The following is a 26487-nucleotide window of genomic DNA, read 5'->3' as shown; positions in this document are numbered from 1 at the left end:
CGCTCTTCATATTCGTTCATTGTTTTAATAAAGTCTATAATGTGCGAGTATTAGAATAAGACTAGGTGCGTGCCTTCAAGGCATTTACAGTGTAGTTGGCAACATGTGTAATTAATAAGAGCAATAAATGCTAGGATAGCAGTTTGAAAGGATATGGAAAGGCCCTGAGATAATTGGGAGGGAAGGGACAGAGGGCTCGTTAAGAAAGGCTTCATAGGCCGGGCGCGGTGGCTCAAGCCTGTAATCCCAGCACTTTGGGAGGCCGAGACGGGCGGATCACGAGGTCAGGAGATCGAGACCATCCTGGCGAACACGGTGAAACCCCGTCTCTACTAAAAATACAAAAAACTAGCCGGGCGAGGTGGCGGGCGCCTGTAGTCCCAGCTACTCGGGAGGCTGAGGCCGGAGAATGGCGGGAACCCGGGAGGCGGAGCTTGCAGTGAGCTGAGATCCGGCCACTGCACTCCAGCCCGGGCGACAGAGCGAGACTCCGTCTCAAAAAAAAAGAAAAAAAAAAAAAAAAGAGAAAGGCTTCATAGAGAAGGAAGTATGTAAAAGACGGAGGGGCTGTGGGCTGGGAGTAGGGGAAAGTAGGCGCTTCAGAAAGATAGATGTCTGTAACACAGTCACGTAAGCATGGGGGACTTGAAGCCTGCCAAGAATTTGGAATGACACACTGAGAGAGAATAAGCTGTAGGCCCTGTGAACCCAGAAGGCACCACTGGAAAATGCACTCTTTGGAGTGGTGTAAGGCTGGAGAGAGCTGGAACTGTCATTCTTATTCACTACATATAAAACACACAGCCCCAGAGAAGAGTGTTTCAAAAAGGAGGGAGTAGCCATGTCAGAAGTAGCCCAGAGGTGTGTAAGGTGAAGAAAGCGTATGTTTGGATTTAGCGACATGTTAATGGTGGTCATCTGGACAGTTACCAGTGAAGTGGTGAAGAGAAAAGCCATATTGAAGTGGGTGAATGAATGGCAGAAAACAAAGATTTGGGTTGTATTTTATATATATATATATATTCAGTCATTAATTCAGAGACAGGCATGATGGCTCATGCCTGTAATCCCAGCACTTTGGAAGGCCAAGTACAGGAGAATCTCTTGAGCTCAGGAGTTCAAGACCAGCCTGAGCAACATAGTGATACCTCATCTCTACAAAAAAAAATAATAATAATAAAAATTAGCCAGGTGTGGTGGCCTGCACTTGTATCTCAGCTACTCAGGAAGCTGAGGTGGGAGGATCACTTGATCCCAGGAGGCAGAGGCTGCAGTGAGCTGAAATCATGCCACTGCACTCCAGCCTGGGTGACAGAGTGAGACCCTGTCTCAGAAAAAAAAATTTTTTAATAAGAGATAAAGTTTCTGCTTATGTTTTTGTGGGCGACTTGGAGAATTTTTGCTATGTAGAGACACAAGAAATGAGGCTGAGCTAGAGGGCTATGTGGGGTCAAGATCTTCTAGAATGAAAGATATTAGAGCATGTTTATGTACTGATGGACATAATACAATAGTGAGGAAGAGAAGGATGGTACAGAGTTTAACCCAAGTGTCAAAATTGTTGAGAAGGGAATTACAGGAGGTGACTAGGCAATTGGTAGGTGACAACAGTGAGAAGTGGAGAACATGCTGAGGGAACACCCTGAAGGACAGAAACCAAAGGAATTGTTGGAAGAATGCAAAGGAGGAGCTACATTAAAAGGATACTTTGGGGATAACCTCAATAAAAATTAGGCATGTATTAGATGTAGTTGGTAACGGAATGGGAAAAAGTTTAGGTAGAGTGAATAATATTGAACTTTTTTTTTTTAAATTTGAGACGGAGTTTCGCTTTTTTTTTTGCCTAGGCTGGAGTGCCATGGTGCGATCTCGGCTCACTGCAACCTCTGCCTCCTGGGTTCAAGTGATTCTCCTGCCTCAGCCTCCTGAGTAGCTGGGTTTACAGGCATGCGCCACCACACCTGGCTAATTTTGTATTTTTAGTAGAGACAGGGTTTTACCATGTAGGCCAGGCTGGTCTTGAACTCCTGACCTCAGGTGATCTGCCCGCCTCAGCCTCCCAAAGTGCTGGGATTACAGGCATGAGCCACCATGCCCAGCGCACTTTTCTAAAATACAAAATATGGAGACAAATTTGGGCAGAAGTTTATAGTTTTGGACTTGCAGAATGTGAGTTTCCTGTGACCTAACCATGTGGAGACATCATTAGGTTGTGGAGCTCCTACATGTTGTGGGATGTAGGTAGGGATTTGGCAGCTTTATTGTTTTAAGTCATGGGAAAAAGAGAGTTTGTGTGTGTGTTTAGTGTGAAAAGCTCACTTCAACAAATGAGTGAAGAGGCACTAATAAAGCAGATGGTAAGAAGACCCAAGAGAACTTCTGTTCATACCTCGTAGTCTTTACACTTGCTTTCCCACTGCCTGGAATGGTCTTTCCCATTTCTCTGTATGGCTGTCTCCTTTACCTTTTTCAGGTCTCTAGTCTTTTGTCACCTAGGGTGAGTCTTTCCTCGATCTCTCTACTTAAAATTGAAATCAGCCGTGTACACACATCCTCACACTTTGTCTCCACAGCACTTACCACTGTATATTTTACTGTTTGTTTTATTACAGGTAAACCACTCTGGCTCGAATGGAAGTTCCATGAGGGCGTGAACTTTTGTTGGTTTATTTTCCTGCGTTCCCAGTGCCTAGAGCAGCAATTGACATAGCTGGCGTTCAATAAGTGTTTGTTAAATCAATAGTCTCAAAGGTGGAGGAGGCCCCAGCAGTTGTAGTTAATGAAAATCAGTATCTAGCCATGATGCTATGACGCTTTCAGTACTAATACTATGACTGTTGTTTTCTGTCTAAACTTTTTGAAGTGCTGCAACCAGTCGTGTTGGCTCACGCCTGTAATCCCAGCACTTTGGGAGGCTGAGGCGGGTGGATCACCTGAGGTCAGGAGTTTCAGACCACCCTGGCCAACATGGTGAAACCCCGTCTCTACTAAAAATACAAAAATTAGCTGGGTGTGGTGGTGCATGCCTGTAATCCCAGCTACCCAGGAGGCTGAGGCAGGAGAATTGCTTCAAGCCGGGAGGAGGAGGCTGCAGTAAGCCGAGATGGTACCACTGCACTCCAGCCTGGGAGACAGAGGCAGACTCTGTCTCAAAAAATAAAATAAAGTGCTGCTAATTTTGGTGACTTACTGAACATATTTTTTATAATTTCAGCCAGCAGTATCTGTTGGAAATGTTGGCCAGCTTGCAATGGATCTGATTATTTCTACACTGAATATGTCTAAGATTGGTTACTTCTATACCGATTGTCTTGTGCCTATGGTTGGAAACAATCCATATGCGACTGCGGAAGGAAATTCAACAGAACTTAGTATAAATGCTGAAGGTATGTGAGACTTTACCTTGTATTGTTCTGCTACAAGGTAGAGTTGTTTTAAGTTAGAAATAGACTTTATTGATAATTGTTTTGTAGCAAATGTTTACTTAGTGCCAACTTTGTGTAGAATTCACAACCCAATCACATTGTCCTATTCTTTTACATCCTGGTTTTAGTTGTTAGACTCTTGTAAATGGCAACTCTTATGAAGGTTGAGAATAAGATCATACTTGTGTGTTTTTTTTTTTTTTTTTAAGACGGAGTCTTGCTCTGTCACCCAGGCTGGAGTGCAGTGGTGTGATCTTGGCTCACTGCAAGCTCTGCCCGCCGGGTTCACGCCATTCTCCTGCCTCAGCCTCACGAGTAGCTGGGACTCCAAACGCCTGCCACTGTGCCCGGCTAATTTTTTATATTTTTTTAGTAGAGATGGGGTTTCACCGTGTAAGCCAGGATGGTCTCAATATCTTGACATCGTGATCCACCCACCTCGGCCTCCCAAAGTGCTGGGATTACAGGCGTGAGCCACTGTGCCCGGCCCATACTTGTGTCTTTTATAGAATTTAAAATTTCCTTTTTTTTCAACATGGATTTTTTTCCTTCTATCCTCAGTTTTATTTCTTGTTCTTACTGGTATGTGTAACCATCGCTAATAATATGGAAAGGCAAAAAGAAGATTGCACTGGACTCAGTCCTGTAGGTTTAACATATGTTACGTCAACTAAGCCTCATCCTCTTAGTCATCCTCTTCCAGTATAGGATTCGTAATAATATGGTATAGATAAGGCTCAAAGAGATTGACTTGCCTGATGCCACTAATAGGTGTAGGCTCTTCCTATACTGTAAATCTTTGTAATTCCTCATTGGACTATCAGGCTTGATTAATCAGGGAACACTGGTTATAATGCAGCACAGCAGCTGGTGAGTAAGAGAAGAGCTCCTGTAGATCGTGAAGCATGGGAGCACCAGTTACTGCCTTTGATGGCTAACTGTTCTGGTGATCTTTCAGTCCTCTGTTTACCATTTTAAGGTCAAATCCAGAGGGGCAGAAGAGCACAAAAGGCCTTTGGTGAATTGAAAGACAAATGAAGAAGCATTTTGGTTTTTGTGTCTTATTAACCATATCATTGTTCTTAGCTTACGATAATGAAATGTACATTTGAGAAATGACCTTATTATTGAAATTCCTACAGGACACATGGCTTTGTCAACACAAGACTAAATTTTAGTTACTGCCTCAGAGGATAAAGGACTGTAAATGGTTAAAACCAGAATTCATGACTGGGTGCATTGGTGCACATCTGTAATCCCAACACTTTGAGAGGCTGAGGTAGGAGGAACACTTGAGCCCAGGAGTTTGAGACCAGCCTGGGCAACAAAATGAGACCCCATCTTTACAAAAAGAAAAAGTAAAAAATTAGCCAACCTGTAGTCCCAACCTCTTAGGAGGCTGACTTGGGAGGACTGTTGGAGCCTGGGAGGTTGTGGCTACAGTGAGCCATGATGATGCCACTGCACTCCAGCCTGGGTGACAAAGTGAGACCATATCTTAAAAAAGGAAAGCCCCTAGAATTTGTATACTTTCCGCTAGTGATAACAGCCTTTATTAAGTATTACTGTGAACTGAATGCCATGTACTTTTTTTTTTTTTGATACAGAGTTTTGCTCTTGTTGCACAGGCTGGAGTACAATGGTGCAATCTCAGCTCACCGCAACCTCCGTCTTCCAGGTTCAAGCGGTTCTCCTGCATCAGCCTCCGGAGTAGCTGGGATTACAGGCATGTGCTGCCACACCCAGCTACTTTTGTGTTTTTAGTAGAGATGGAGTTTCTCCATGTTGGTCAGGCTGGTCTCGAACTCCTGAAATCAGGTGATCTGCCTGCCTTGGCCACTTAAAGTGCTGGGATTACAGGCATGAGCTGCCACGCCCAGCCGCATTTACGTGTATTTCATTTAATCCTTACAACTGTTTTTTTTTTTAAGACGGAGTTTTGTTCTTGTTCCCCAGGCTGGAGTGCAATGGCACAATCTCGACTCACCGCCACCTCTGCCTCCTGGGTTCAAGTGATTCTCCTGCCTCAGCCTCCCCAGTAGCTGGGATTACAGGCATGCGCCACCACGCCCGGCCAATTTTTTGTTTTTAGTAAAGGCAGGGTTTCTCCATGTTTGTCAGGCTGGTCTCGAACTCCCGATCTCAGGTGATCTGCCCGCCTCGGCCTCCCAAAGTGCTGGGATTACAGGCATGAGCCACTGCATATGGCCTTACAACTATTTTGTAAGGTAGTTTTATATATGAGGACCTGTAACAAAATTATTTATTTATTAATATCTCCCTATATCTTACCCATATTAAAATTGGCCCAGTTTACCCCACAATGTTGCCCAAAGTTTAGTTTGTCCAAACCAGCACCTATAGTATGAGGAGACTTCAAAAAGTTTGTGAGAAAATGAACAAAAAGATAAAAACTATAAACTTTATTTCTGAACATCAGCTTCGTCAAGTTCAAGATACTTTTGTAAGCCATGATGGCAGCCATGTAGCCCATCCCTAAAGAACTGAGGGGCCTGGGAATTAAACCATGTCAGTGCAGTCTTTTTTACATTATTAATTGAAGAAAAACGGGTGCTCTTTGCAGATTTTTTAAGATTAGGAAACAAAAGAAGTCAGAAGCAGCCAAATCAGGACAAGGTGGAGGCGTAATGATTTCCCATTGAAACTTTGACAAAAGTGCCCTTGTTTGATGGGAGGAATGAGTAGCAGCATTTTTCTGATGGACAAGGACTCTCTGGTGAATCTTTTCCAGTTGCTTTTCTGAGAAAGCTTTGGTTGACTTTGTCCAAACGCTGTCATGGTAAGCAGATGTTGTCATTCTTTGGCCCCCCAGAAAGTCAACAAGCAGAGTGCCTGGAGCGTCCCAAAAGCTGTTGCTGTGACTTCTACTCTTGACTGGTCCACTTTTGTTTGGCTGAACCACTTCTGCCTTGGTAGCCATTGCTTTGAATGTGCTTTTTCGTCAGGATTATACTGGTAAAGCCACGTTTCATTAGCTCCAGTTCCTTAAATATTTCAGGATCTTGGTATCACTTGTTTAAAATTGCCATTGAAAGCTGTGCTCTTGTCTGTAGCTGACGGGACACAATGGTTTTGGAACTCATCGAGTGGAAAGTTTGCTCAACTTTAATTGTTCAGTCAGAATTGTATAAGGTGAACCAATTGAGATGTCTGTGGTGTTGAAGGTTATTTCTGCTGTTAATCGTCAGTCCTCTTCAATTAGGGCACAAATAGGATGAATTTTTCCTCAAATTGAGGTAGATGGTCTGCTGCTGTGGGCTTCATCTTTAACATTATCTCGTCCCTTCTTAAGATGAGTTACCCATTTATAAACTGCTGATTTCTTTGGGGCATTGTCCCCATAAATCTTTTTTTTTTTTTTTTTTTGAGACAGAGTTTTGCTCTTGTCACTCAGGCTGGAGTGCAATGGCATGACCTCAGCTCACTTCTACCTTCGCCTCCCAAGTTGAAGCAATTCTCTTGCTTCAGCCTCCTGAGTAGCTGGGATTACAGCAGCCTACCAGTATGCCTGGCTAATTTTTTTTTTTTTTTTTTTTGGAGGGAGTCTGGCTCTGTCGCCCAGGCTGGAGTGCAGTGGCCGGATCTCAGCTCACTGCAAGCTCCGCCTCCCGGGTTTACGCCATTCTCCTGCCTCAGCCTCCCGAGTAGCTGGGACTACAGGCGCCCGCCACCTCGCCCGGCTAGTTTTTTGTATTTTTTAGTAGAGACGGGGTTTCACTGGGTTAGCCAGGATGGTCTCGATCTGCTGACCTCGTGATCCGCCCATCTCGGCCTCCCAAAGTGCTGGGATTACAGGCTTGAGCCACCGCGCCTGGCCTCCTGGCTAATTTTTGTATTTTTAGTAGAGATGGGGTTTCTTCCCCCCCCACCCCCAGAGGGAGTCTCCCTCTGGATGCTCAGGCTGGAGTGTACTGGTGCAGTCTCAGCTCACTGCATACTCTGCCTCCTGGGTTCAAGGGATTCTCCTGCCTCAGCCTCCCAAGTAGTTGGGATTGCAGGCGCCTGCCACCACGCCCAGCTAATTTTTGTGTTTTTAGTAGAGACGGGGTTTCACCATGTTGGCCAGGCTGGTCTCAGTCTCCTGACCTTGTGATCTGCCTGCCTCGGCCTCTCAAAGTGCTGGGATCACAGGTGTGAGGAGCAACTGCACCTGGCCCCCATAAACTTTTTTATTTTATTTTATTTGTTTGTTTTTTGTTTTTTTTTTTGAGACAGAGTCTCGCTCTGTTGCCCAGGCTGGAGTATAATGGCACGATCTCCGCCCACTGCAACCTCCACCTCCCAGGTTCAAGCAATTCTCCTGCCTCAGCCTCCTTAGTAGCTAGGATTACAGATGCATGTATGACCACACCCAGCTAATTTTTTGTATTTTTAGTAGAGATGCGGTTTCACCGTGTTAGCCAGGATGGTCTCAGTCTCCTGACCTTGTGATCTGCCTGCCTCGGCCTCCCAAAGTGCTGGGATCACAGGTGTGAGCCACCATGCCCGGCCTATTTTATTTTATTTTTGAGATGGAGTCTTGCTCCATCACACAGGCTGGAGTACGGTGGCGCGATCTTGGCTCACTGCAACCTCCGTCTCCTGGGTTCAAGAGATTCTCCAGCTTCAGCCTTCCAAGAAGCTGTGATTGTAGGTACTCACCACCATGCCCAGTAATTTTTGTATTTTTTTTTTTTTTGGCATAGAGTTTCACTCTTGTTGCCCAGTCTGGAGTGCAATGCCATGAATTCAGTTCACTGCAACCTCCGCCTCCCGAGTTCAAGCGATTCTTCTGTCTCAGCCTCCGGAGTGGCTGGAATTACAGGCATGTGCCACCACGCCCAGCTAATATTTTGTATTTTTAGTAAAAACGGGGTTTCACCATGTTAGTCAGGCTGGTGTTGAACTGACCTCAGGTGATCCAACCACCTTGACCTTCCGGAGTGCTGGGATTACAGGTGTGGACCACCACTCCCGGCCTAATTTTTGTATTTTTAGTAGAGACAAGGTTTCACCATGTTGTCCAGGCTGGTCCTGAACTCCTGACCTCAGGCAATTCACCCCCCTCGGCCTCCCAAAGTGCTGGAATTACAGGTATGAGCCACCGCCCCCAGCCCTCATAAACTTTTTATTTATTTTTTTATTTTTTTGAGACTGGCACTGTCGCCCAGTCTGGAGTGCAGTGGCGCGATCTCAGTTCACTGCAAGCTCCGCCTCCCGGGTTCACGCCATTCTCCCACCTCAGCCTCCTGAGTACCTGGGACTACAGGCACCCACCACCTCGCCCAGCTAGTTTTTTGTATTTTTTAGTAGAGACGGGGTTTCACTGTGTTAGCCAGGATGGTCTCCATCTCCTGACCTCGTGATCTGCCCACCTCGGCTTCCCAAAGTGCTGGGATTACAGGCGTGAGCGACCGCGCCCGGCCCCTCATAAACTTTTTTAGGCATCAGTGATTTCACCATTTATCTACCCAAGCTTCACCATAAATTTGATGTTTGTTCTTGCTTCAGGTGAAGCAGAATTCATGTTGCTCTGATAGGGGCACTTAATGTCTTATCCTTCTTAGTGCCTCAAACCAGAGCCTTTTCAGGTGTGTTATAGCAAGTCAGTACAAGTTTATTTTGGTGCAAAATGTTTTCATAAGTACACATTTTCTGTGAACTTTTTGAAGACCCCTCATATATCTGATGGTCGTGCTGTGCCCTTGAAATCTTTTCTACTCTAGAGCAGTCCCTTTTTTTCCATCACAAACCGATTTATTGAAGAAAAGACTGGGTGTATTGTTTTATACAATGTCCCACCTTCTGATTTGTCTGATTACGTCGTCCTGTCATTTGGCTTGTTCTAGCCCCTGTATTTTCTGTAACTGGAGTTAGCTCTAAAGGCTTGATTAGATGAAAGGTTAATGTTTTGGGGCAGAATACATAAAAGGGGTTGTTGCTTTCATAGTGTATCACATCAGAAGAAAAAAGTACTAGGAAACAGGAACCTAACAACAAAAAGAATTACATAGGCCGGGCACGGTCCCACGCTTGTAATCCTAGCACTTTGGGAGGCCGAGACAGGTAGATTGCCTGAGCTCCGGAGTTCGAGACCAGCCTGGGTAACATGGTGAAACTCCGTCTCTACTAAAATACAAAAAATTAGCCCATTGTGGCAGTGTGCACCTGAAATCCCAGCTACTCGGGAGGCTGAGACAGGAGAATCGCTTGAACCCAGGAAGTGGAGGCTGCAGTGAGCTGAAGTCACACCATTGCACTCCAGTCTGGGTGGCAGAGCGAGACTGTCTTAAGAAACAAACAAAATTAGCCGGGCATGGTGGTGAGCTCCTGTAATCCCAGCTACTTGGGAGGCTGAGGCACGAGAATCACTTGAACCTGGGAGGCAGAAGTTGCAGTGAGCCGAGATTGCACCACTGCACTCCTGCCTGGGTGACAGAGCAAGACTCTGTCTCCAAAAAAAAAAAAAGAATTGTATGATACACTGATGAGGAGGGTATTGCTATTACCGAAGAAGTGGTAGCTTACATTTTAAAAAGCTTAGCCTGCCCACCCCCTACAGATACATTCTTTTCAAACCTAGGTCTGTTGAATTAGACTACATGTGTTTGTCACAGATAGGTTAGAGGCTGAGTAATCTGTGCCTTAGTCTCTTTTCCCTAAATTTATACCCCTTTCCCTAATTCCTAAACTTCCTTTGGACTGAATATACCTGGTACTTGGTAGATTTGCTGAGTTCAGCATACCTCCCAGTCACACCACATCATGCCAGCCATAGGAGACAATCTCCGAAAGACCTGTAATAGTAGAGACCTGATCCATCAAAGGATTTGCCATTATTTGCAATCTGTTTATAGTAACCAGCACTTACCCCTTAGTGCAATAGTAATCCTGTGTCCTTAGAGACTATTTTGTCCCTAACTCAGACAGGAGCTTCTCATTCCTTTTTTTTGAGACAGAGTCTCACTGTGTTGCCCAGGCTGGACTGCAGTGGTGCGATCTCTGCTCACTGCAAGCTCCGCCCCCCGGGTTCACGCCCTTCTCCTGCCACAGCCTCCTGAGTAGCTGGGACTACAGGCGTCCGCCATCATGCCCAGCTAATTTTTTTATTTTTTAGTAGAGATGGGGTTTCACCGTGTTAGCCAGGATGATCTCGATCTCCTGACCTTGTGGTCCACCCGCCTCGGCCTCCCAAAAGTGCTGGGATTACGGGTGTGAGCCACCGCGCCCGGCTGCTTGTCATCCTTAGAAGTGAAGTTGGGCGGGGAAGCCTTAAGCATCTCTAGAGTGGGCCCCTTGTAGAATCTCATGAAAGCTATGGATCCTTTTCCCAGAAAAAAAATGCAAACACATTGACTCACATGACGTTTTCTATTATTTCAGATCCTTTAAAAAGTTCTAAGGGGCCGGGCGCGGTGGCTCAAGCCTGTAATCCCAGCACTTTGGGAGGCCGAGACGGGCGGATCACGAGGTCAGGAGATCGAGACCATCCTGGCTAACACAGTGAAACCCCGTCTCTACTAAAAATACAAAAACTAGCCGGGCGAGGTGGCGGGCGCCTGTAGTCCCAGCTACTCGGGAGGCTGAGGCAGGAGAATGGCGTAAACCCGGGAGGCGGAGCTTGCAGTGAGCTGAGATCCGGCCACTGCACTCCAGCCTGGGTGACAGAGCAAGACTCCGTCTCAAAAAAAAAAAAAAAAAGTTCTAAGGAACACATGTGTACTTATTTCAGGATTTTATTACATGGCTAACATACTCCTACCTTTACTGTTTCTTCTGTTAATCCCAGTGAGTGCTGCTGTTCTCTGGAGACAAGAGGGAAGAATATCAAAAGCCAAAAAGTTCAGTTTTCTTAAGGATGATTTTAGTTGTCATAATACCAGAAATTTTCAGGGGAATAGTTAAAGTCAGAAAAAATAATTTTTGATACTTTCTTAGAGTTAACTTTTCAGAAATGAATTGTTCCATAGAATAAAGCCCACAGGCTCATTTTAAGGTACTTCTAAATTGTCTTATTTTAACCAGATGACATATATGTTCTGTATTTTAATTATTGAAAATATTTAAATGCAAATGGTATTGTAATTCAATTTTTGTTTTTTATCATAATAATTTCAACTTGCATAACTTCACTATCATATGATTTCATTTTCTTGTTTTTATAGTATATTCATTGCCTTCAAGAAAGCTGGTGGCTCTTCAGTTAAGATCCATTTTTATTAAGGTTAGTATGTTGTAGTTTGCCTTTTTGTTTATTAAAGTGTAATGAGAAAATAAGTAACATTAGGAATTAAGATTCAAAAATTACTGTTTTTACCGTGTGTACAGTTAAGAAGATCTGATTCTATAGAGAAATAATCTTATAATATTTCAGATGTGTTACTGTCTTTTCATGATTATATAGAAAGGAAGTAGGACTTTTATCTTGAGTGTTACGTATTTTCGGTTCGGGTAACATTGGTGAAAAAATGTAAGCATATTAATATTAGAGGTTTATTCCATTTGTATTACATTTCAGCTGGTGGCATCTACATATAAACTGTGTATATATCAAATTATATATATGTCATAAAATATTCTGAATCCGACTTCTTTCCTCCTCCACTGCTACCACTGAGTCCAAACCACTGTCATCTTCATGCCCGACTCTACTCTTGCCCAATCTGCCTCTCGCCAACGGCAGCACTGACGATCCTCTAAACCTACACCACATCACTACTCTCTTCGAAACCCTCCAGTAGCTTCTCCTCACTCAAAATTGTGATCCAGGAGAAGGGGCTTGCTTCCTAACGCACTGTGACACCAGGTTTTTGAGAAAAGAAAGGCTTTATATTGCAGATTGACTCCCAAGGAGACAGGAGTCGAGCTCAAATCTGCCTTCCTGTGCTGGCTTCAAGGCAGTGTTCTTATTAGAAAAGGTTCAGAGGTGGATTCTGAGATGAGTGGGTGAGCGATGGAAGGAAAGGGTAGATCTGGTAAGTCCTTGGGCATGCACAGTTATCTTTTCATGCTAACTCATAGGGCCCACATGCCAGTTCAGGGGAGTGAGTATGAAACGTGGCAATGGAGAGTCAGCTTGCGACCCCAGCAAGCTTGTTCTCTGCAGACTCAACTTGGCCATATTGGTTCCAGCCAATTTCAGCTGGTTCTTTTATCCCATAAGGGAAGGAAGTTTCAGTATTTTATCAAGTAGTTTCTTATCTGCTACCCTGCAAACTCAATAATTTCTTTTTTTTTTTTTTTTTTTGAGACAGTCTCCTCTGTTGCCCAGGCTTAAGTGCACTGATGTGATCTCAACTCACTGCAGCCTCTGCCATCCTGGGTTCAAGTGATCCTCCCGCCTCAGCCTCTGGGATTACAGGCACACGCCACCATACTGGTTAATTTTTGTATTTTTAGTAGAGACAGGGTTTTGCCATGTTGGCCAGGCTGGTCTCCAACTCCTGGCCTCAAGTGATGCACCCGCTTTGGCCTTTCGACTGCTGGGATTACAGGTGTAAGCCACGCCCAGCCCAAACTCAAGAATTTCTGTTAGTCTTTGGTTTCTTTAACTCTTTGGGGATGGTTTCAAATTCACAGCCCTTACTGTGGCCTATGAGGCTCTGTATCTATACTAATACAGTAGCCACTAGCCACATGTAACTATTTACAGTTTAATTCATCCAATTAAATTTAAAATTCAGTTCCTCAGTCACTACTCACGTTCCGAGTTCTCAGGAGCCCCATATGGCAAGTAGCCGGCAGAACAAGAGTCCTGCTCACAGGGAGCTCTGCCAGACCGCTGCTCTGTGGAGCCTGACCTGCAGCCACACTGGCCTCCCTGTGTTGTTAGACATTAAGCTCATCCTCAGTCTCTCCACTCATTTCTCTGCCAGAATTCATTTTCTTGGAGACTCAAATGGTTTGCCTCCTTTAGTGTTTTCTTAAATGTTTCCTCATCAGAAAGGCCCTCTTCAACAATCTTTTCTTCCTTTTTTTTTTTTTCTCCTTGAAACAGGGTCTCTCTTGCTTTGTGACCCAGCTGGAGTGCAGTGGTGTGATCTTGGCTCACTGCAACCTCTGCCTCCCAGGCTCAAGCCATTCTCCAACCTCAGCCTCCCGAGTAGCTGGGATTACAGGCATGCACCACCACACCCGGCTAATTTTTGTATTTTTTGTAGAGGTGGGGTTTCGCCATCTTGCCCAGGCTGGTCTTGAACTCCTGAGCTCAAGCAGTTCATGCTTCAGCAAATGCAATGGCGTGATCTCAGCTCACTGCAACCTCCGCCTCCCGGGTTCAAATGATTCTCCTGCCTCAGCCTCCCGAGCAGCTGGGATTACAAGCATGTGTCACTGCGCCCAGCCAATTTTTGCATTTTTAGTAAAGATGGGGTTTCACCATGTTGGCCAGACTGGTCTCGAACTCTTGACTTAAGGTGATCCGCCCACCTTGGCCTCCCAAAGTGTTGGGATTATAGGAGCGATAGGAGCGAGCTACCATGCCTGGCCCAGAGCCTGCCTCTCGTAACGGCTATACTAGACTACCTTCTTATTTTAAAAGTTAGCGTGCATTGCTTACCTGCGTTTTAAATTTTATTGAATAGTTATTTTATGAGCAGTCTTTGAAAAATTTTCATAAAGTGGGCTCCCCCTGAAATTTTATAACCCACATTCCAGATTTACCAGCTGTGAACGTCTTGCCATACCTGCTTGATCTCTCGCGATGTGTGTACACACAGTTTCCTTCTTCGAAACAATCCAGAAGTAGGCTAGCAACATCATCATGTGTCACTCCTACATACTTCCGCACACATCTTTCAAGAACAAGGACACCATGACCACCCCCAAGAAAACCAGCATTTTAATGAATTTATTCAGGAGTATCATCCAACATACTCAGATTTCCATAGCTGTTCCCAAAATATCCTTCAATTCTGGATCCATTCATGGTTCACAGGCTGTATTTGACTGTTACATCTTTTTAGTTGTTATCCTTCAGAGTAAAACTGGCCTGCCCCGCTTTCTTTCTTTACAATATTGACTCCTTTGAGGAGTCGGGGCCAGATGTGGCGCGTTCTCCATTCATCTGATTGTTTCCATGTGACCAGATTTGGGTCACAAATTTCTGGCAAGAACCCTTCACAGATGGCCATGTATTGGTTATTAGGTAACGATAGATTACTTAAGTAGAGAACTGGGAAGTTTTCCTTTGTGCATTACAATAGAATTTTTTTGAAATCTGGATTCCTCATGACTCATTGATTTTTTTTTTTTTTTTTTTTTTTTTTGAGACAGAGTCTCACTCGGTTGCCCAGGCTGGAGTGCAATGGCACAATCTCGGCTCACTGCAGCCTTCACCTCCCGGGTTCAAGTGATTCTCCTGTCTCAGCCTCCTGAGTAGCTGGGATTACAGGTGCCTGCCATCATGCCCAGCTAATTTTTGTATTTTTCGTAGAGATGGGGTTTTGTCATGTTGGCCAGGCTGGTCTTGAACTCTTGACCTCAGGTGATCCACCTGCCTCCCAGAGTGCTGGGACTACCGGCGTGAGCCACCATGCATAGCCATTGGTTTCTTAATTATAAAGATGCATTAGATAATTCATTGCTGTTTATCATTCACTTTCGGTTTAAGCACAGTAAGTGCATCTGAAAGTAATTTCAGTATATATAAATTATATATCGTTATTGCATAAAGTTGATGAAATAGTATATAGAATGTTGGTATGCTCTAAGACTAACTTTTAGATTTTATTCTCTCAATGGTGTGCAAAGTATAAATCAAAGCCATTCTGTGAAAAACTGCTTTCCTGGGTGAAAAGCAGCGGCTGTGCCAGAGTCATTGTTCTTTCGAGCAGCCATTCATATCAGCGCAATGACCTGCAGCTTCGCAGGTATGTTTCTGCCTCTGGAAAGTTATTTTTGATATGGTTTATACTATGATAATTTCTCTATTAAAAGGTTAAAATGAACTTTAAAAGCCACATAGATCCTTACCTCTTCTCGCTGGAGTTTAGAAAGAGGTGGGTAAGAGAAGGTCAGGAGATGGGAGGGAATACAGTTAGGCAGATCTTTTCAGTTCCTGTGAGCTTAGTAGAGGTGGGGCATGGGAAAACATCGTGTAGAGAGAGATAGTTGGGGAACCATGTTTTTAGTGTTTCCTGTCACATGCATAGCAACATCACAGCTCAGCTAATTTAAGAGAATGAGCAGAAAAGGTACTCAAGATTTATTGGTTGATAACTTTTGAAAGATTAATATTTTCAGTTATTTCCATATATGCAACCATTTTTTTAAAAAACATTTACTTTTTGTAGAGACAGGGTCTCACTATGTTGCCCAGGCTGGTCTCGAATTCCCAGGCTCAAGCAGTCTGCCTGCCTCAGCCTCCCAAAGTATTGGGATTGCATGCGTGAGCCCCCCGCACCTGGCCACATGCAACCATTTGTATTTGCAGAAATCCAGTTGCCTAAAGTGTAGCTCCCTGGCACGTCAGAGTGATTTCTTAATGTAAGACAAAGTATCTCAGAAATAGAACTATAAGCTACCATTATCGCAAAGTTGATAACATATAGAATACTCATACTCCAAGATGTAGCTTTTATTTATTTATTTTTGAGACGGAGTCTTGCCCTGTCACCCAGGCAGGAGTGCAGTGGCGCGATCTCACCTCACTGCAACCTCCACCTCCTGGGTTCAAGCGATTCTCCTGCCTCAGCCTCCTGAGTAGCTGGGATTACAGGTGCCTGCCACCACGCCAGACTAATTTTTATAATTTTAGTAGAGGCTAGGCTTCACCATGTTGGCCAGGCTGGTCTCAAACTTCTGAACCTCGAATTCACCTGCCTGGGCCTCCCAAAATGCTGGGAGTACAGGCATGAGCCACCGCGCCCATCCCCAAGATATAGCCTTTTTTTTTTTTTCCTTTTCTTTTTTTTGAGACGGAGTCTCCCTCAGTTGTCCAGGCCGGAGTGCAGTGGCGCAATCTTGGCTCACTGCAAGCTCCACCTCCTGGGTTCAAGCGATTCTCCTGCCTCAGCCTCCCGAGTACCTGGGACTACAGGCTTGTGCCACCACGCCTGGCTCATTTTTTGTATGTTTAGTAGAGATGGGGTTTCACTATATTGGCCAGGTTGGTCTCGAACTCCTGACCTCAGGTGATTTGCCTCCCAAAGTGCTGGAATTACAGGCGTGAGCCACTGCACCCAGACCCAAGCTGTAGCTTTTAGATCATTTCTTTATTATTATTTTTGGGATGGAGTCTCGCTCTGTCACCGAGTGCAGTGGCGCAATCTTGGCTCACTGTAACCTTTTTAGATGGTGTAGATCATAACTTTTATCACTTATACACCTATAAAATCAGGATGAAAAAATACCAATAAGCCAAGAGTTACCTTTCAAAATGAGCTAATTTCTAGAACTTTCACAAAAGACGTTATAGGCTTCATGGCAAAGGAAGCAAAGCTGTGGGAAATTTTTGCAATGGGCTTGCCTAAGTATTTCTATCTTTTTATATTGTCTCCCAAGTAAGTAAGTAGCAAATCAGCAATATTTTTTACTTACGTCTGCTGAAACTTGTGTTTTGCCTGTGCAGCAGAATATATGGAGACCAAGAGAATTTTAGCTAAAGAACCAATGTTTGCCTTAGAGTTTGTATTTGTGAGTTTTTAAAAAGTTAAATATATGATTATTTCTAGTACTCCCTTCCGGTACCTACTCACACCTTCCATACAAAGAAGTGTTCAAAATAAAATAAAGAGCCTTAACTGGCAAGAAATGGAAAAAAGCCGGTGCATTCCTGAAATAGATGATTCCGAGTTTTGTATCCGCATTCCGGGGGGAGGCATCACAAAAACACTCTATGATGAAAGGTAAGTTTGTTTGCCTGTTCATTTGTTTTCCACTTTACTTAAAAATGAAATGAATGCAGTCAGCCGAGATCGTGCCACTGCACTCTAGCCTGGGTGATAGAGCAAGACTCCGTCTCAAACAAACAACGAAATTAAGTCAGGGAATGTACTGGATTACTTACTGAAACTTTGAAAACGTATTTATAAAACTGGTACTATTTTAGAGCTCTTGCGTTTAGGGAAAAGATTTAAACTTGGTTATAGAAGAACTGGTTTCTAAAAAGCCATATTTAATGCTTTATTTTGTGTAACTTTTTAGGGATTCTGATACTTATTCTTTGCAAGCTCTACAGACACACTTTTTAAAATTGTGGTAAAATACACATCCTGCAAAGTTTATATACGTTTGTCATACATGTTAACTATATTTAAGTGTACAATCAGGTGCCGTTAAGTAATTCACAGCATCTGCGTCCATCAGCACTGTCTACTTCTAGAACTTTGCCATCATGTTAAATTTAAAAATCTGTACCTGTAAATAACTCCCAACTTTATTTCTGTAAAATTGGTGTTGATGTTCCCATTTTCATTTCTTATTTTAATAATTTGAGTCTTTCCTTTTTTTTCCCTAGTCAAGCTAGCTAAAGATTTGTCAGTTTTGTTTTTCTTTGAAGAACCAGTTTTGATTTTGCTGATTATTGTTTTTCTATTCTCTATTATTCTCTATTATTTCTCTCTTATCTAATCTTTATTTTCTTCTGCTCGCTTTGGATTTGGTTTGCTCTTCTTTTCTCTTTCCCAAGGTGTAAACTTAGGTTATTGATTTAAAAGTTTTTTTATTTTGTACTGAATGTGTTTATAGGTGTACATTTCATCTTAGCACTGTGTTCACTGCATGCCCTATGATTTGACATGTTGTGTTTTCATTTTCACTCATCTCAGTATTTTCTCATTTCCCTTGTGTTTTTGTTCCCTGTTCCTCTCTTGTCCCCCTCACAAACACTTACCTCCTTTCTATTTTTTATTTTTTTGAGACGGAGTCTCGTTCTGTCGCCCAGGCTGGAGTGCAGTCGTGTGATCTCGGCTCACTGCAACCTCCGCCTTCCAGGTTCACGCCATTCTCCGACCTCAGCCTCCCGAGTAGCTGGGATTACAGTTCTGTGCCACCACGCCCGGCTAGTTTTTTTTTGTATTTTTAGCAGAGACGGGGTTTCACTGTGTTAGCCAGGATGGTCTCGATCTTCTGATCTCGTGATCCGCCCGCCTCAGCTTCCCAAAGTGCTGGGATTACAGGCGTGAGCCACTGCCACACCTACCTCCTTTCTAAGAGTCAACTCACCCTTCACCTCCTGTCTGCAGCCTTGCCTCTTCCTGTCTTCTAGACAAGGAAGTTGCCCCTCTGCACTCCCACTGTGCTCCACCTCTTCTGTACTTTGTTGCACTTACTTTACAAATCAGTCCTCCTAAACTTTTGCTTCTGACCATGACAGAGTAACTGGTATCAGACTTGCCCTCCTGCCGTAAAAAAAACTGGAACCTGACAGAATTTATGAAACAACTGTTGTCCAGACATCGGACTACAGGCAGCACACAGCTGTTATCCCTAAGAGAAGGCAAATTTTAAAAGTCTACAGTTGCCCAGCTTTCTGCTTGGAGATACTTTCCGGACTGCAGCACAGGGAGCGGAACCCAGGCAGAGCACAGTGGTCTTGCTGAGTGGAGGAAATGAGTTCAGACTACAGGGAGGCTGAGGCAACTCGAAATACAGGGCAGAGAATCAGAGCGCAGGGGTGGTGCTCATTAGAGTCCGGGGGTCTGTCTCCGGGGGTCTTTTTCTGAATTCTGAGCCATAGGTATAGGGTGAAACTGAGTCCAGGCAAAGAGCAGCTTCTGGATAGCTATAAGCTTGCCCACAAAGTTAGCAGTGATAAACAGAAAATACTATAACAGTTAGACCTACTCAGCATCAGACATTCAGGAAATGGAGATTTTACCCTAAAGAAACAATATTAAAATATTCAGTTGTATCAACCAGAATAAAATAGTTCCAAATAAAAAAGTGATAAAATAGTCATCCTCTGCCTTTCTTTTTAACAGAAGACCAGGGAGTGATATTGAAATGATTATCCCACAGTGTGTTACAAACTAGTAAGAGGCGAGATAAGTGAAGAGCATACCCCTGCACTTTCCAAGTTAGAGCCCTGAAAGTGCAGGCATAGCCTGGGAGCCAGCCTTCTCCAGGTGAGAGCCTTGCCTAAGGCCATCACAGCAGAGGCATTTAGGAACTGGAATTTTCTGAGCCATCAGAGCTCATGGTGGTTCCATACAAAGATTGAGAGCCCCTAAGGTATTTGAGAACCAAGTACTGGGCTAGTGTGAGTGGGGCTAACAATTTCTACTTTGTAGTTTCTAGAGACCGATAACTGTGGTAAGTTAGCCTGGTATCACCTGCGACTTCCGAACGTACACATCAGAGTCTCCTCAGTGTCTTAAGTCCCTTCCTTAGAACTCTGCTCACTTTTATTTCTGTAGCTCTCTTCTCTGTCAGTCTCGTGCTTTCAAGTTTTGGCATGGCATTTTTCTCATAGTTCTTGGTTTTAGGGTGTTAGGAATAATTTTTGTGTGTATTGGCAAGCAGGAAACTTTTTGCATTGGTATATCTCCATCTCATCACTAGCTTGAGGTGTTTATAGTATGATAGGAGACTATGTTTTGGAGTTAGAGAGACCTAAGTTCATGTCCCGTCTCTGCCACTTACTAGATACAGAACTTTGGGCATGTTAACTATGTATTCAGTTTTTTTTGTTGTTGTTTTGTTTTTGTTTGTTTGTTTTGAGACAGAATCTTGCTGTGTCTCACGCGGTTCTCCTGCCTCAGCCTCCTGAGAAGCTACAGGTGCACGCCACCACGCCCGGCTAATTTTTGTATTTTTAGTAGAGACGGGGTTTCACCATGTTGGCCAGGCTGGTCTCGAACTCTTGACCTCAGGTGATCTGCCCGCCTCGGCCTCCCAAAATGCTGGAATTACAGGCATGAGCCACCGCGCGCCTGGCCTGTATTCAGTATCTTTAAACCTGTTACCTCATAAGAGTAGCTAACACTTCTGTCATATTTACTGTGTGGTCACTGTTTTAAGCATTTTGCCTTCACTGCCTCCTTTCAACCTCACAACCACCTGTGAAGTAGGTTCCATTATCATCCCCCTTTTATAGATGAGGAACACCCCTGGTTAAAGTAACTTGCCCGACATATCTGGTAAGTTGAAGAGCTGGAATCTGAATGCTGGTGTCTGTCCTTGTTCCCGTTATTCCAAACTGATTCTTTTATAAAATGGAGCTGATTAGAGCTTCCTCAGGATTACTACAGGGATTGTCATAAAATTTGCAGATAAAGCTTAACACATAATAACCACTCAACGCTGTTGGAAGAAGCAGGACTTTTCTTTCCTTCAATGATTCTCTTCCACAGTTTCCTCACTGCTTTAGACAGTCACTGGGTGTTACTTTCTCTCAGTCTCTGCCGTGGTGCTTCTGAAAATTACTGTCTTCTGAAGTAGGTCTGGGGAGTAGATCAGAACATACCTTCTCTGCTGTAGCCAAGGACACAAAGGCAGCTTTTTCATGCAGCCGTGGGGTGAGGCCTGATCATGCATGTTCCCCAGTGGGTGTCACAGGGGCCTGCTCTCTCTCACAAGTGGAAAACTGTATGTAGGGCAAAGGGAGATGGTAAGTTATCTTACAATGTGGCGTCTTTTCCTTACCCAAACCAGGCAGGTTATCATAGCTGTGAAAACAGACACACTAGAATCAACCCTTGTACCTGTGAAAAAATACTGACTCTTATTTTTCTTTCTTGTAGCTGTTCTAAAGAAATCCAAATGGCAGTTCTGCTGAAGTTTGTTTCAGAAGGGGACAACATCCCAGATGCATTAGGTCTCGCTGAGTACCTTAATGAGTGGCTTCAGATAATCAAACCACTTGTAAGTTTTATTATAGCCTAAGCCTCTTCTTTGGTTGTGTGTATTCATTAACTTGCATTTTATATACTACCTAAGTAGACCAAATGAGTGAATTTGTTTATATTAAATATAGACATATCTTTACATAAAATTTAGTTTAAGGTGAACTTTTGAAAATTAGAGGACAGTTAACCAACCTATTATTTACAGTTGTTTCATCAAAGCTGACTTTCCAAAAAGGAAAATCCTTAGTTCTTCATTGTACTTACTATTCATGTTAGATTAATTATGCCAGACACAGTCTTGCAATAATAAACAAGCCTTCTGTGGAATTCAGGAATTTTTTTAGGAAAGTAAAAAGTACTGCTACATGAGCAATACTCTGGCTATTGAATAAATACTACAGTTGATGTTTTTCTCTATTGTGAAATGAGAGCATTACACCCAGGGAAGTGAGTCAGCCTTTAGGCATAACAGAACACCTCATAAGGCTGCTTTATAAGGTGGGTAACTAGCTTTTTAATTCATGCTTTTGCAAGAACAAATTGATACAAATCACATGACACTGATTTTTTTTTTAATACCGTATTCTTTTTGAATGTGATTTTCCATAATAAACTTCATCTGCAGCCTTTCTGGCATATCTTTATAATTTGGAACTTAAAGAAATTTATCTTCAGTTGACATGAAGACAAACTTTATTCTTCCTTAACAATAAAACCGGGCTATAAAAGTGTCAACCAAAAGGAACACAAAAGGAGAGTTTCATAATTCACTTTAAAAGGAGATCTGATGGTAAAAGTTTAAAGATAAAAATATTTTGTTCTTCAATTACAGAGCGATGACCCCACAGCATCTACCTCACGGTGGAAAATACCAAGTTCTTGGAGATTACTGTTTGGCAGTGGTCTTCCCCCGGCACTTTTTTGATCTGTTTTCCGTTTTATACCTTATACCCAGAACACTTACTACCAACACAACTGTTAAACATTCTAGACAAAAAAATCGTATGATCCGAGAATGTATTAGGAAATTACCTTCACTGTAAATGTCAAAGGAAAAGATTAAGGATCTCTTTGCCATGCTTTTCATCATATGCAACAAATGTGAATTTTGTACAATAAAATTTTATTTCCTAAGTAATTTTCTCTTAAATGTATTTTTTTTAAATTTCAGACTCTGTATTAGCTTCCTAGTTCGGCTCTAATCACCACAAACTTAGTGACACGCCAGTTTCCTTGTTTAATTAATTAACTAATTAATTTTCATTGTGTATGTTAAGTAAAATGAAACGAGGTCTTGCCATGTTGCCCAGGCTGGTCTCAAACTCCTGAGCTCAGGCAATCCTCCTGCCGTGGCCTCCCAAAGTGCTGAGATTACAGGCGTTACACCACCATGCCCAGCCACAAATTTGCTTTTAAATTCTGACTTCTGAGTTCTGGAGTCAGAAATCCAAAACTGGGTCTGACAAGGCTAAAGTCGAGGTGATAGCAGGGCAGTGCTCCTGAGGAAGGCTTTAGGGAGCATTTGTGTTCTGCTGTTACCAGCTTCTAGAGGTTGCCATATTCTTTGGCTCATGGGCCCTTGCATCTTCAAAGCCAGCAGCTTAGCATCTTCAGATCTCTCACATATAAAAGGACCCTGTGATTGCCCTGGGCCCACCCCAATAATCCAGGATAATTTCCCCATTTTAGAAGAATTTTAATCAAAATAATAAAAATGGTTTTCACTTTCGAGTGCCTGCTGCATACCAGTCACTGTTCACCCCTAATCTTTGGGATGTACGATTTCACTGACCTCTGTGCCTTGGCTTTCTCATCTGTAGCACAGGCGCTACCCAGCACTCCGTAAAGGTTTCCTTTTGTTATGTAAATCATTCTGGATTCTGTGACCTTTATCTGTTTCCATTTTGGTTAAAATATGAAATGGGGGTTGACATCAGCAAGATGGCAAAATAGGAAGTACCAGTCCTCGTTACCCCACAGAGACATCAATTTATAGACCAAGATGCCAGAAACCAGTTAAGTTGCAGTATCCCCACCTGGTGAGTGCAAAATTAACAACAGCCACGTTGAAATGAGTAGGAAGAGTCATTTCACTTTACCCCACCAAGGATGACAGCCCAGCATGATGGCGAGAGTACACCAGCTCCTGGCTTTTCCCTGGGTTGAAGGGGGCAGACTCGGGGCAGAGGGGGAGAGAAGTGGAGAAGGTTGGAGCATGTGACCAAGATTCTGGCTCTTTCGTCTTGTCTGACTTAGAATACTGACAGAACTGGCATCCTTTGGATGCCTGGGGTCTGCTAAAAGCACATGAGAGTGGAGGATAGCTTGCCGTGCCACCAGAGCCTGTAGTACCACAGACAGGCCAGGGTGGCTGGACGCCATCAAGAGAAATCACCCAATTTGCATTTTCTCTCCCAGGAGAAATGGAAGTTACACACCAGCATTCCGGCTTTTTGTAGTGCTGCCCAAGGGACTGTTGCCCATCTCATCTAACTCGGGAGCTTGTAGGAAGCTGTGGTGCTTTGCCAGAGAGCCACTGAGAACAAAGGGGCAACTTGCAGCTGCAGCTCCAGAGAACGTGCAGTTCTGAAGACAGACACCAGAGGGAGCAAGAGATTACAAGATGAAAAACCAGCAACCTTTAGTTGGAAAATAACACAGTCCTAAAAAGTTGAACTTGGAAAAACATTTAAGAAGTTCCAGAATCTCTACCTGGGCTAGTTGGTGAAGGTCTCCCCGGTACAAAGCCAGTATGCAAAGATTGGGAGTGGCCGAGTACAGTGACTCACACCTGTAGTCCCAGCACTTTGGGAGGCTGAGGCGGGAGGATCACCTGAGGTCAGGAGTTCAAGACCAGCCTCACCAATATGGTGAAACCCCATCTCTACTAAAAACACACACACACACACACACAAATTAACCAGGCGTGGTGGCGCGCACCTGTAATCCCAGCTATTCGGGAGGCTGAGGCAGAATTGCTCGAACCCAGAAGGCAGAGGCTGCAGTGAGCCGAGATCATGTCACTGCACTCTAGCCCAGGCAACAGAGCGAGACTCTGTCTCAAAAAGAAAAAGAAAACATGAAGCTCACTGGCAAAGTAAATACAGACAAATGCAGAATCCTTCAGGACTATAATGGTAGTGCACTTTTAATTCTGGTACAGAATTTACTAAGACAAAGCATAAAAATAACTGTAACTGGCCAGGCACGGTGACCCACACATGTCATCCCAACACCTGGGGAAGATAACTTGAAGCCAGGAGTTTAAGACCAGCCTGAGCAACAAAGTGAAGCCCCATCTCTAAAAATCAAAACAAAAACTATAACTGTAAAAATATGTTAAAATATCTTAATGGATACACACTATGTAAAGGTGTAACTTGGGACATCAATAACTTTTTTTTTTTTTTTTTTTTTTGAGACGGAGTCTCGCTCTGTCGCCCAGGCTGGAGTGCAGTGGCCGGATCTCAGCTCACTGCAAGCTCCGCCTCCCGGGTTCACGCCATTCTCCTGCCTCAGCCTCCCGAATAACTTTTTTTTAGCTTTTGCACAGCAAAACAACCAGCAGGGTAAGCAGACAACCCACAAAGTGAGAGAAATTCGCAACGATGCATCTGACAAAGGAATAATATCCAGAATCTATAAGGAACTCAAATGAGCTAGAAAAAATAATCCCACCACAAAGTGGCAAAGAACATAAATAGACACTTCTCAAAAGAAGATATACAAGCAGCCAACAAACACGAAAAAATGCTCAACATCACTAATCATGAGGGAAATGTTCATTAAAACCGCACTGAGAACACCTTACTCCTGCAAGAATGATCGTAATTAAAAAGTAAAAAAAAAACAATAGATGTTGGCATGGATGTGGTGAAAAAGGAACACTTCTGCACTGCTGGTGGGAATGTAAATTAGTACAACCACTAGGGGAAACAGTGCGGAGATTACTTAAAGAACAAAAAGTAGAACACCATCTGATCCAGCAATCCCACTACTGGGTATCTACCCAAAGGAAAATAAGTCATTATATGAAAAAGACACATGTACACACGTTTATAGTAGCACAATTCACAGTTGCAAAGATACAGAACCAACCTAAGTGACCATCAACCGAGTGGATAAAGAAAATGTGGTATATTCATCATGGAGTACTACTCTTCAGCCATAAAAAAGGAATGAAATAATGTCTTTTGCAGCAACTTGGATGGAGCCGGAGGCCATTATTCTAAGCAAAGTAACTCAGAAATGGAAAACCAAATATTGTACCTATCACTTGTAAGTGGGAGCTAAGCTATGAGGGCTCAAAGGCATAAGAATGGTATAATGGACTTTAGCAGGCCGGGCACGGTGGCTCACACCTGTAATCCCAGCACTTTCGGATGTCAAGATGGGTGAATCGCTTGAGGCCAGGAGTTCGGGACCAGCCTGGCCAACATGGTGAAACCCCATCTCTACAAAAACAATATATATATATATATATATATATGCGCTGGATGTGGCAGCATATGCTGGTAGTCCCACCTGCTAGGGAGGGTGAGGCACAAGAACCACTCGAACCCAGGAGGTGGAGGTTGCAGTAAGCCAAGATTGCACCACTGCACTCCAGTCTAGGCAACAAAACAAGACTCTGTCTCAGGCAAAAAAAAAAGATATAATGGACTTTGAGGACTTAGCCAGGGAGGTTTAGAGGCGAGTGAGGAATAAAATACCACATGTTGGTTATAACGTACACTGCTCGGGTGATGGGTGCGCTAAAATCTCAGAAATCACCACTGAAGAACTTACTATGTAACTGAAAACCACCTGTACCCCAAAAACTATTGAAATAAAAAATTTAAAAATAAGTTTTTAAGATGAGGTCTTGCTATGTTGCCTGGGCTGGTTTTGAACTCCTGAGCTCAAGCCATCCTCCCACCTTGGCCTTCAAATGTGCTGGGGTTACAGGCATGAGCCACTGCACCTGGCCCTACATCAGTAATTTAAAAGTAGAGTTGTAAAAGTGGTTTTTGTATATGATTGAGGTTAAGTTGTTATCAGCTTAAAATAGATTGTTACAAGTATAAGATGTCTCATTGATAACCACAAAGTAAATACCTCTATTCTTTCAAAATTGAAGTCAATCCTCTGCAACCCTGCTGCTGCTCTGTCAACTACGTTTATGGAATATTCCAAATCCTTTGTTGTCATTTCAACAATGTACACAGCATCTTCACCAGTAGATTCCATCTCAAGAAACCACCTTCTTTGCTCATCCATAAGAAGCCACTCCT

The 26487-nt window shown here is 43.5% G+C and overlaps 1 protein-coding gene and 1 long non-coding RNA gene across 3 annotated transcripts in view; one reads left to right on the top strand and one right to left on the bottom strand.

Moving 5' to 3' along the window:
- PSMG2 (proteasome assembly chaperone 2) overlaps positions 1-22352 on the top strand; it is a 66778-nt gene extending 44426 nt beyond the window's left edge. For both annotated transcript variants that reach the window (XM_017951511.2, XM_003914128.3), the window contains 6 exons: positions 3215-3386; positions 11591-11649; positions 15177-15295; positions 17099-17272; positions 21110-21230; positions 22047-22352. In XM_017951511.2, coding sequence (XP_017807000.1) covers positions 3251-3386; positions 11591-11649; positions 15177-15295; positions 17099-17272; positions 21110-21230; positions 22047-22139 — 702 coding nt within the window. In that variant the 5' untranslated portion in view covers positions 3215-3250 and the 3' untranslated portion in view covers positions 22140-22352. The remainder of the gene's footprint in view (positions 1-3214; positions 3387-11590; positions 11650-15176; positions 15296-17098; positions 17273-21109; positions 21231-22046) is intronic.
- Positions 20181-26487, bottom strand: part of LOC110741768 — a 47113-nt gene continuing 40806 nt past the window's right edge. The window contains exon 3 of the long non-coding RNA XR_004179995.1: positions 20181-20952. This is a non-coding gene — a long non-coding RNA (uncharacterized LOC110741768). The remainder of the gene's footprint in view (positions 20953-26487) is intronic.

Source organism: Papio anubis, chromosome 19 (assembly GCF_008728515.1).
Source record: "Papio anubis isolate 15944 chromosome 19, Panubis1.0, whole genome shotgun sequence".
Taxonomy (NCBI): domain Eukaryota; kingdom Metazoa; phylum Chordata; class Mammalia; order Primates; family Cercopithecidae; genus Papio; species Papio anubis.
The sequence above is the reverse complement of the archived record's forward strand: the minus strand, read 5'-3'. Positions and strand labels throughout refer to the sequence as shown.